Genomic DNA, 12,459 nt, shown 5'->3' on the forward strand with positions numbered 1-12,459 from the left:
GTTACAGGTGGACTCCCATTAATATGAAAAGAGAAATATTTAGCCTGGACAAGGTTATTGCCAATCAAACTATCTTAATAGTTATAGAGATTCAACATGTTTAAGAATGTTTAAGAATGTCTGTGAGTATTCAATGGTCTGAAGCTACAGCCCGGAGTTATTTTGTTCTGTCTTTCCAAAGAAACTATCCATAAAAGTAAATGCTCTTTACACCAACGGTCCCATAAAATCCAGCAGGGGTTGGCTAAAGATGAATCCTTAACACTGAATTATTGGGATCTGAAGCTTATGGAAAAGCTAAGACTATTATTTCATTTTCCCATTCGAACCTATTGCTTCATCCAGGCTGGGGAGTACTTATTGTCCCTCTGTACTTGCTAGGCCAGAAAATGCTTTGGATAATGTTATGGGTACATGGGTCCAGATGACAACAAGCCCCAAATACAGTAATGTGCCATCAGTGCTTAGCTATGATTTGGTTTTCTACCTCTGTGGAAAAAATTTTACTTCAGGAATCCTTCAAAACTTCGAGAAAGTCTTTTTTTTTTTTTAATTGATTACTTACAAATGGATTTCCAGAGAACAGACAATTCCAAATGTCAGGACATTAACTAGGAACATAAGCATATGGGTGTGAGGCTATCCTGAAAGGTGTAACAGGAGAATAGAAAACAGAACTGCCTTGTGTCTGAGATGATAGGTTCTCTGATTTGTTTAAAATTGTGTGATGGAAAATGGCGTATAGCCCTAGTGTTATAGAAGAACAAAAAGAAGATAAGAATAAGACTGTCAATCAAATATCATAGCACCCTAGAAACTAAAAACAAAAGGGGATCACAGCTTAGTTTTCTATTTTATATGCAGAAGGTCATTTCTTACATTCCTCAAGTTAACCTTAAAATAAGGAGTGAGGGTGGAGGGATTAAGCAAAAAGAGGGGGAAAAAGAGAAAGAACTTATGGACATGACAACAGTGTGGTGATTGCAGGGGTTAGGGAAGTAGGTGGAGGTGGAAGAGGGTATAAAGAAATAAATGGGGATGGGAAGAAATAAAATGAAATAGAATAAAGAAAAAAAAAATAAAAGAGCAGTAATATACTTGCTTTTTGAAAATAAGATCTAACTCCAAAAAGTTGACTTGGGGAAATACTAATAAAAACTCAAAAGATTAGTAGGAGAAAAAAAGTACAGGCCTATGACAGTCAACATTATTCACATTGTGCTGATCTCTCCCTGAAACAATTTGCCCAACTGCTTAATTTAATAATCCCAAATATGCCAACCAACAGCCAGGAACTAACGTCACTTCTGAGACACTGTCTTGTGTTTAAGAAACTGAATCACAACCAGAGAAAAGGCTTTCATTTACTCATTTCTGGATTGAGCACTTTAATTAAAAAGAACGCCCCCCCCCCACTACCATTTTTATTTCTATCATAGTCATTAATTATTCTATCAGAGACACATATACTAGTTTTCTAAAACTCTTTCTGGAACAGCATAGGAGAGACACTGAATGTATGAACTAAATTTTACACTTGAACCATCAAAGTTCAGAAAGAATAAGGTGGGAAAGTGAAGTTAAAACACTTACATTTTTCAGCTTCCTACTATAATCAAGGCTCCTAATTAAGGAAAAGGAAAAGAAAATATGGTCAGAACAGTAGTTTCTTCACTGTGATCTTTCCTTACACACATACTTCTAAGATATACTTGAATGAACTAATATAATAAAGCCAGAAAAATGTAGTATTTTAAGAACGATGATTATTATTTCAGGTACTAAGTAAAACTGTTTAGAAAATGCAAGGTGGGCTTGAAGTTTCATAGTGCACCATGAAAACATTAAGACTAACATTTGGAAAATAAAGAATTCCACTTATTAGTAAACCCAAGACTGTTATATTTGTACTAGAGGCCCGATGCATGTAATTCATACAAGGGTAGGCCTTCCTTCCCCCGGCTGCCAGTACTGGCTTTCCTCTGGCACCTGTGACCCAGGCTTCCCTCTCAGCCCTGGCTTCATCTGGAAGGACGTCTAGAAGGACGTCCAGTCTAATTAGCATATTACACTTTTATTATTATAGATTCTCCAAGTTTAACTGTTAAAGTAAAATTTTGCCTTGATTATAAACCACTGTCAAGTGGAAATCTGCACTTTCAAAGTTTTTTCATACAAGTACTTTTAACATATGTCTAAAACCTTAATTAATAGACCTGAAAAGATATGTACAAGAGGCAATAATATCCAAATATTTGTCCTTTTCTCTTATGGAAATAAATTAGTGTTGGGAATTAGCCACAAGCAAGAAAATAAGTACGTTATGTTTAACTATATACATGTGCATTCTTAAATATACATAAATATTTATTCTCAAACTATAAACAAATAAGCTAGCTGGTGGAACTTTCTAAATATTCATACAGTGAAATATAAAAATTTCTCTAAAATTATTCCAAAGTTTCTTTAACATGTGAACAAATAAATACCAGGAAAAACAAATACTGTTTTTCCCCACAAGTGGGGGGACAGGAGGGAGAATGTAATACTATTGTATAAGCCAGTCAAGAACTCCTTCAAGTTTTTACACTTCAACTACTTCATTGCTGCATATTCTGATCCAAAGTACATGTCAATGACTAGGTGCACGATTTTAAGTCCAATGAAGTTTGAGGAACTAGAAAACGAAGTGGTACATACTAAGATAAACCCATCAATAGGGACCTGGATTAAAAGAAGCGTTGGTCCAATTTGGATTCAATTAAGAGAATGTTGTCCTGTTCCCTCCTTTTAACAGAAAAAATGTTATGTCAGATATTTGCTAGGATTTTTAAAAAGTTTAACAAAAGAAACAGATGAAAACAAACAAAATCTACAAAGGATTTGAAATTTGTATGAAAAACAAGTTAAGAACAGGGAACACCCAACTTTTTCTGCATTGACAATGAGAGTTCATTGATTAAAACTGTGACCCAGTTCTAAAAAAATCATGCTGGGCACATAGGAGGAGCTCACAGAATATCTGCTGAACGACTTCCACACAGCAAATAGTAATGTGAAAATGCTTCCAAACTCTGCAGGTAAATCCTGGGGAGCAATGGAAAGCCTCTCCTCATTTTCATCCAGTTGCTCCGATTCCCTGGAACGATTCTTGCTGCCTGCCCTTTGGACTGTGCTTTCATTCCCCATCTAGGTAGTCTGGCATCCATTATAGGTAGAGTTCACTAAATTACACATTCAGTAATCATTTGCAGGTTTTTCCTTTCTAGTCTACTCAAGTTACTTCTCAAAAGAAAAAAAAAATCTAAAAAAATTACCTACCATGAAAACTCGAGAGTGTTTTTTAAAAAACAATTTCAGAAAAGCATCGAAATTTCCTCTGTGGGATCTACCCCTATAACTTATCGCTTATGACATTAATTGGTGTCAGTGGGGTGGTTCTCCATCGCTGCTAATGCTCAGCTCAACTCTCAGAGGAAAAAGTAGAGAAATACAGCAGTTCTACTTGAATCTACGAGAGCTAGAAAGCTTCTGTCTGGTGCGAATGTCTCACAACAGTGCCAAGTTAACCAGCGCCATTTACAGAAAAGTCATAAGCAGAAAGCCCCACCTGTCCCTAAAACTAGAAATGGTTTTCTAAGTACTGTCAATGAATTTATGGCATAATCTTAATATAAAATTATTTCTGTTCTAAATATTCATTCAGTGAAATAAAACATTTTCTCTATAACGATTCCAACTTCAGGATCCTACCGGGCTTGTGGACTGCCCCTCCCACCACGCTCAGCCTTGCTCAGTACCCTTCTACCACACTGGCCACTTCTCTTTTTTGTTAATCTTCACTTGAGGATATTTTTCCATTGATTTTTAGAGAGAGTGGAAGGGAGGGGGAGAGACAGAGAGAGAGAGAAACATTGACGTGAAAGAGGCACATTGATTGGTTGGTTGCCTCCCACACGCGCTCTGCCCAGGGCCAGGGATCCCCCAGATAAGCTTGCAACCAAGGAATGTGCCCTTGACTAGAATCAAGCTCGTGGGCTGCTACTCTATCCACTGAGCCAAAAGGACGAGGGCTGGCTACTTTTGTTTTTAAACATCAAGGTGGTTTCCTCTTCCCCAGCCTTTCTATACGTTCTTCCTCTACACTCCATGCCTTACAGATCTTTGCATGGCTGGTTCTTGCTTCCCATTCATGTCTCAGCTCACAGCTGAAATGCTGTCTCTTCAGAGAGGCTATTCTTGACCACCTCTGGACTTATTACTATCTTTCTTCTTCTTCCGGTTTTCTGGTGACTGGAAAGTATCTGACACAGAGTAGCTGCTCAGTAAAGACTGGTTAAATGAATGAATGAAAACTGGTAGTGTCATAGGAGACAATGATGGAAAAGTATTGCCTAAAGAGAATATTAATGCTCAAGTGAAAGAAAAATTAAAAAAGGGAGAAAATAAGTAGAAGAAATGTAAAAGGGAAGATAGACTGAAAGACAAGATAAAGAAGGGAAGGGAAGCACAGGGAAGAGAAGATGAGGAAAAGAAGCAGAGGGAAAGATAAAGAAAAGGACAGAGGAAAGAAGGGGAAGAGGCGACAGTAACCGAGAAACGACTATGTCTGTGTACAATTGGTCTAAGTGACTTTTCCCCCTTTAGGTTCCTTTCTGTGCCTTCGAATTAAAGTCTCTTTTTTCAGAAGTTGGCTAACTGTCTTCTCAGATCTGCACTGAGAAAAATTTAGCTAGAATTATACCTGAGAAAACATCTGTCCAATTTCATTTTATAGATGAAAAGACGGCCCGGCCGGTATGGCTCAGTGGTTGATCATCGACCCGTGAACCAGGGGCACGTGGTTCAATTGCTGGTCAGGTCAGGTCACATGCCTAGGTTGTGGGCTCGATCCCTACTAGGAGGCATGCAGGAGGCAGCTGATCAATGATTCTCTCTTATCATTGATGTTGCTATCTCTTCCTCCTTCTACCTTCCTGTCTCTGAAATCAATAAAAACTTTTTTTTTAAAGGAAAACCCTATTGAAACAAGGGAACTTGCCTAGGATTACAGAAGTAGAGAGAAGCAGATGGAGGGCTAAACATCCAACTTCCTGATGCACGTTTTTTTGCAGGTAGCAAGAAAGATGCTAAGAGTTCTGAATTTCCAAAACCAATCTTAGAATTCTCCTGGTTTAGTAAGAGTGATTTAAAGTAGCTCTAATAAATGAATAAATACATCAAAGTGAACTTTCCCCCAAGCAATGTGTGTGTGACTAATTATTACGATGTTGCACAGTTAAATATTGTTTTTGGTCACTTGCCACCAGGTGAAACTACAATGTGAGATGAAGCAGAACCTGAAACAATTTCCTAAAATGAACAGTGATTTATAGAGGCTGGGTACAATAACAAATGGAGCATATAATGACTGAGATGAGGTTTATGGTGGTTTCCACATTCAAATATCATAATTTTTATTCTGTTATTTTTGTCCTTAGCCAACATTTTCCTATGAGAAATATTAAAGAATGACACATTCACAACAGAGAAGTGATTTTATGTAATCAATCATGGCTGAATCCCCCTTACTTCCCATTGCAAATAATAAAATCCAATATAATTTCCTAACTGGATTTCCTTCAGTAGTTTCCATTTTCCGCCATCATTAAAAAAAAAAAAAATCAATACTGTCAAGTGGTATAAAATTAACAGCTCCGGATTTTGGCTTTTCTCCCCTTTTCTGTTCTTCTATGATAAAATAACCCAAAAGTAACCAAAAGAAGTGCAGCCAATCCACAGATTCTTCCCATGTAATTAAGGTTATTAATAAAGTATATCCATGCCATATATTTTTTGACTAAAGTGAAAAATGTTTTATGTGAAATTTGTAGAGTCATAAGGACTTTTTTTCTCATTACTCTAGTCATGATCTATTTCTTTACAGAGAAGCACATTGCCTTTTCTTTTACTTTACATTCTTTCCCAGGAATTCTTTGGCCCAAACATGGCTCATTGAGTAGATACAGTCAACAATAGGTAAATGGCCAATGATCCATCTTCAAAGAATTTGATCATTGACACATATGAGAAAACAGTTACAAATGTAAAAGAAGAGATTTCTCCATGATCTATTGCACTCTTTGCATAATAAACAGAGTTGAGATCTGTTTACCAAGTTTTCAGTCTTCCAAGAGCCTATTCAAATGCCTAAATGGAGCCAATAAAAGCTTTTTGTCTAATTCACACAGATTCTGTGCATATTTCTCTCTTGCCTTCGCCTCCTTTAAGTTTCACCTAATATTTTTCTCCTTCTCTTTAACATCCTAATTTATAGGAGTGATGCTTGCATTTCAAAAAATTCTATTTAATCAGAATGAAAGCAATACACAGAGGGAAGGTCAATGTGTCTTGATTTGAAAGCCTGATTTTTACCTTTACATTTTTATTTTATGAGGCATGCCCAATTCTTTGCCTCTTAAAGCTTAAAACATCATCACAAAACTACAAATCAAACCATAAATGGGTTTTCCTTAAATATAAATCATGTGTTACTTACTTGACTGTTACTCTGTTGGATGTATCCTGTAGGTCACTAGGGTCAAAAAGTTGAGATTCTTTAAGGCCGAGCTCTTTACAACCTCTCAAGAATAAGATGATATTGTCCTGGGAGGAAGAAAAGAAATTCAAGTCTGTATTATTTTATATTATCTTTATAAACCAGCCCTTTCTCTTTAATAGTCCAAATTACTGGAGGGTCGGCAGTCATGAAGGCCGCAAGAGTCAGGTCTAAATCATGGCTTGTTGGATAAAAAAAAAAAAAAAATCATACTTTGTTAGGATATGCTGTAGTAAGCAGACATGTCAAACTTTTAAACCCACAGTCATGTCAAATTCATTTTTTTTCCCCTTTACCTTAACACATTTTTGTAAAACTGCAAATAAACTATCATTGAAAAGCAGAACTTAGCATCTTTTGGAGGAACCATACCCAAGACCAGATATTCCCTATCGTAAAGTTTTGTCCATATCTTATTGCCTAGAATCTGGTTCAAAATTTATATAAAAAAATTGGTTTTAGTACCAGAGTGTCACCTTCAGTGAGTTTTGTTTTTTAATTGATCTTCTAAAATACATTCTTTATCAGTTGGTTTTCACTGCTAATACCTTTTTGTGGACATAAATGGAATTAAATGGGAAAAATCTAAACTTAACTGGGAAGAGGGGAAAAAGGGAGCAAGGAAAGCCTTTGAAAATAATGCAAAAGACCCTCCTAGTGAAAATTGCCTCTCACAGGTACAAATATACTTTGAACTGGTGGAGTAGCAGGCACAGTTGACACTTAAGGAGGGTTCTGGTCATCATCTGTTGGGAGTCATTAAACATAAACAAATGGCTTTGGAAGGGATTGCAATTGTGGGCCATCCTTATGGAAGTCTGGGGTGTTAGCAGCAGGTTCAGCAGTTACAAGGTTCTGTTCTCTTCCTGAAAGACTTCTGACAAGCTAGCTGGCCCTATTAGTTAGTGAAAGTTATAGGAGAGGAATGATAAAGGTTGGCTCCAGAACCCAGATCATGTGAATCCATCTGAATACTGTAAGAACGATGCTACAAAAACCTGAAATGATGGTGGGAGTTACTGAATCATGTATTCACCCAAGTGCAGTTCAACAAGCGAACAGAAAGCAGAGGTCTTCCCAACACACCAGTGTGTAGGCAGGATTCTAAGATGACCCCCAAGAATCCCACTCCCTAGTGTACATACCGTGTATGGTCCCCTCCCCTTGAGTGCCAGTAGAACCATAAATGTAAGGAGCTATCAATCACTCTGTGGCTATGTTACTAACCAGTTGGCTTTGAGTTAATCAAAAGAAAATCATCTGATTGGGTCAGACCTACTCAGGGGAGCTTTTAAAGGCAGGTAAAGTCAGGGTTCCTGGTAGCCATATGTTTTAAAGCTGTAAGGAGATGCATTCTGTCAACAACCACATGAGCTTGGAGAGGCTTGGATGAAGCTAAACTAGGACCTCAGCCGCCGCCAGTACCATGGTTTCAGCCTTGTGAGATCCCGAGCAAAGAACCCAGTCATGCCATGTCCATACTTCTGGCTGCAGAACCCAAGATAATAATCGGGTGTTGATTTAAATGGGCGCTAAATTTGTAGTAATTTTCTATCCGGCAATAAAGAAGATTAATATACCCAGGCTCAAAACAAGGGCAATAGCAATAAACTGCTAACATTTATTTAGCCCTTTTTATATGCTAAGCGTTTTTCCAAGAGCTTTCATCCTCATTTACAGATGAGCAGTTGGAGGCACAGAACTATTAAGCACCTGGTCTAAGTTCACACAGCCAGCGAAGGATGGAGATGCAAAACAATGTGGCATATATGAGGAACTCGAGCATAAAATCTAAGGTCAGCACCAAAGGAAGATGGTGCTACAGAGTCAGGGGCTGCTCAAGGAGGGCCTTGAAAACCATGGAAGGCAGGCTGTGAAAGTCACAAAGGGGCTGTGATCTGAGAAATGAATGCCCGGATCTGCAGCAGCAGCAGATGGTTGGAGAGGTACACAGGGTGAAGGACTTAAAAAGAACAAGATAGGAGACAGAGAGACCAATGAGGAGAGACTACAGTCTCACTTTCCCTGGTGTCCCTGGATTTTTTTTTCAGCAGGCAAGAGGGGCCATCATTCACAAGACCTGTGTCATTCAGAAGGCCTCTTGTAGACTAACATGAGCTGGTCATATTCTGAAGTCATCTGTACCCTGGCCAGTCTCTCCTTCAATTACCTTGCACATTTAAAAATGATCAAATTTCTCCTTGGAGTTTTTCTATGTTCCCTCCCATGTCCAAAGATTTATCTATGTTCAGGTAAGTTTTTTCTAGGGCATATTTCTGGTTGGTCTGTGAGCTATGAGGGCTTCCAGCCTGGAGCAAAGCAAAGGGTGTGTCCTGGTACTCTCTAGGAATCATTTGCAAGCACAATAAGAGGACCAGACCTGTAACTACTCTGTGGTTCCATAGGAAGCACATGAGTGGAGCATCTCTTGTTCTCAAGAAAGGTGAGGAGGCACGTTTTCGTATGCATACCCAGATGCCCAGATGCATGTCTGAGCACCACGCTGTATTCAGCACACAGACTGAAAACACAAAAGCGCCGTGTTACCAGCCAGGCTGACCAATTTGGGCTGGGAGATTTAAATAACTGCAGTCTCCTTCCAACTTCTTGCTGCAACCTAATGATGCTGGACGGGAGCCAGACCCCAGTCAGGAGAAAAGCCAGAAGGAAGAACGCCCCAGCCAAGAGCTAACAGGGGCCGCCACCGGAGTGGGCAGGAAGCACTGTGCCTTTAATTATATAAAATGCAACTCACAAATTCCCATCTGCCCTGCTCTTCACACTGCGATTTTTCCACATTTACAATTCCAAGCAAAACGCACATATTAATGTTTTAGTTTCAGAAGCCAAGCAGTACAACAGCATCTCATTTCCAAGGTAGAAGTGGAAGACGCTGATTTACGACAATGACCACTCTATTCAACTCTCGCTAATGTAATATTATTACAAACCTATTATGATTCTGTAAGGCTTCAAAAGAAGTTCTTTAAGACTTTAAAAAAAAGTCAATGTCATGAAAAAGCAAAATTGGACATTAAAGACATATGATGACTGAACATGATCTATGAGCTTTGACTGGATCCTTGATCCCAAAAGAAAAGGTAATTGAGGCTATAAAAGTCCAATTTAGATGTAGCCTATGTTGTATGATGTTTTAAATGAATGTTTTCTTAGACATGATGACGTTGAGATTGTGTTTATATGAGAGAATGCCTCAACTGATTGATTGACTGATTGATTGATTTTAGAGAGAGAAGAAGAGGGAGAGAAGGAAGACATTGATTTGTTGTTCCACCTACTTATGCATTCATTGGTTGCTTCTTATATATATGTGACTTGACTGTAGATCTAACCTGTAACCTTGGCATATCGGAACGATGCTCCAACCGACTGAGCTAACCAGCCAAGGAGAATGCCTTTACATTAAAGCAAGTATATGAATTATTAGGGATGAGTTATCATAATGTCTATAACACAATTTCAAATGGTTCATGGTCAAAAATGTATTTGTGTGCATGCATATAAGAGAGAGAGAGAAAGAGAGAGAGAAAATGAATGAATGTGGGCCTGACATGGAAAAGGAGGGACAGCAAATCTAGCAAAAGATCGACACTTAGTGAATCTAGACCAGAGACTGGAAAACATTTTCGGTAAAGGGCCAGATAGTAAGCATGGCTTTGTGGGCCTATGGTGGTCTCTGGCTGAGACTCACCTGTTTTGTAGCCAGACAATTCATAAATAAACGGGAGGTTTCGTACTCCCACATACTTTATTTACGATAGCAGACGGTGGGCTGGATTGGGCCCAGAGTGGAGTCCACCGGCCCTGTTGTAGGTAACTGGTTATGCAGGCACATACCATGGCATTCTTTTCTGTACATTTGACAATTTTCAAAACAATTTTTTGGAAAAAGTTTTTTACATTTGTAGAAATATATTCAACTGCATAGAGTTACGACTTCACTAGCAAAGCCAATTTCATAAAATTCAAGGGAAAAACTCAGTCACCTCCGAGACAACTATTGCCAAGCCACTGAGGTAAATGTTTAAGTACTGCTGATGGAAAGTGACCATTCCTGGCTAACTGGAAAACACGGTAACACGAATCTCCATCCAACACAGATGCGTAACGTACAGTTCCTAACAGAGTCCATTTTGTGCTAGACTCCTATGAATATATGGATTTATACTGCTGTTTGTGTAACTAGCATGCATTAATTCCTCCTTCTTCCTGGCCCTGTGGTTTCCCATTTCATTAACCTGTGGGCCTGAAATGGGTATGAAAATAGTCCCCAGGGGCCCGGGGTTGAGGTCTGGACTTTCCACCTTCCACAGGACCTCTTCCCTGAATAAGTCCTTGTACTTCGCTCCCCTCCCACCTCACTCCAAAGACAAGATGTAGGAAGGCCCTGGATGGTCTTTATCCCCAGAGTGTAGCAGTGTCCTTAGCCTATAGTGGGAACTTACTAAATATTTAAAATAAAGTAAGTACTAAGTTCTAAGTACTCATAAGAATGAAAAAAACCCCAAACAAACCAACAACAACAAAATTCCTAATAGGTAAAAATAATAAGGACTTATAAAAAAAAATCTCTTATCTTCAAGATTAATTTTCATGATCCATCAAGTAGCTGGAATTGTTCAAGATACATATACACAGAGGTGTGACTTCAAGTTAGACAATGGAAGCGAGAGAAAACAACAAATATATCAAGGAACACAGCATAACAGCTTTGGATCAGAAGGACGCTAGGCAGAGTCCCAGCCTCATCCATGTATTAGCCATGTGATCTTAGGCATAGATCCTAACCATTCTGAGCCTTATATTTCTATTCTGGAAGGTGGGGGATGCCATAAACCTAACAGGGACATCAGAATTACAGAAAATATATAATAAGAACACAGCCTAGTGTCTGGTACTTTCTGGGACACGCATTATATAGAAGTTATTATTATGACATTCTTGTCAACGCAGGTCACAGAAGGCGAGATGATGAACAGTTTATCCACTCCTGAAAAACAGACACAGTGTTTTTACAGCCCTTGTCAGTTACATGGTAGATGGCAAAAAGAAAAAGAAAAACATGTAGTTGGTGTTTTTGTTTAGTTACTGTTATTCACTGTCAATTTGGTACTTTTACACAGGCAGCTTCAAACGTAGGCACAGGCTCTGTACCAGAAGCCCATTTGTAAGGTAACTGCTTGTAAGTCATCATTTGTAATGATCCTAGAGAAATAATCTTACATAGTGGTTCCCAGTTTAGACCAGAAAAGCCTACTTAATCCAAACTGTCCCTGAAGGGGAGTAATAATTACATTATGGAACCTAACCGCTGAGCAGAACAACATTTCACTGGGATATTGCATTCAGAAATGCCAACCACATGTCCCTCTTGGCTATAGCTGTAGTCGGATGGAGGATTCCAGAGGCCAGAGCAAAGGCTTCCTTGCCCAAGGCAGTGCCATGGGAGGAAAGGGCAAGAGGGAGGGGAGTCAGCAATTCATTCCAGTGCAGCCCCCCACATCCCTGCCTCATCCAGGCCCTTCTCCCCCTTGTCCTCAGAAGGCAAGCAAGGAGCTCCTTGCTACTTTCCCTCTCTCCAGCTGTCATTTCCAACCAGAAAGGGTGTCTCTCTTTCCTTCATCCACTGCGGAGTAGCGAGCAGCTTTCCGGCTCTAAGAAGGCACTGGTACTTAGGGTTTCTCTAGAGAAAGCAGACAGGCAGTGGGAAGCCCCCTTCACTGCCTGATCTTTTTGGCTCTATTTCCTTTACCACCAGTAGGGAAAGGCCACCATGATGGTGGAAGTGGAGTTCACAGAAAATGAAGGTAATGCTCATTTGAGTTTCAAAAGAATCCAGA

General features: G+C 39.2%; 1 protein-coding gene across 6 annotated transcripts in view; it reads right to left on the reverse strand.

Annotated features, from left to right (window-relative positions):
- Positions 1-12,459, reverse strand: part of LIMCH1 (LIM and calponin homology domains 1) — a 320,193-nt gene that overhangs the window by 92,725 nt on the left and 215,009 nt on the right. For all 6 annotated transcript variants that reach the window (XM_081101116.1, XM_081101113.1, XM_081101115.1 and 3 more), the window contains exons 4-5: positions 6,539-6,645; positions 1,594-1,624 (exon numbers count right to left, since the gene is read on the reverse strand). In XM_081101116.1, the coding sequence (XP_080957242.1) occupies positions 1,594-1,624; positions 6,539-6,645 (138 nt within the window). The remainder of the gene's footprint in view (positions 1-1,593; positions 1,625-6,538; positions 6,646-12,459) is intronic.

Source organism: Myotis nattereri (genome assembly GCF_964212035.1).
Source record: "Myotis nattereri genome assembly, chromosome: 1".
Taxonomy (NCBI): domain Eukaryota; kingdom Metazoa; phylum Chordata; class Mammalia; order Chiroptera; family Vespertilionidae; genus Myotis; species Myotis nattereri.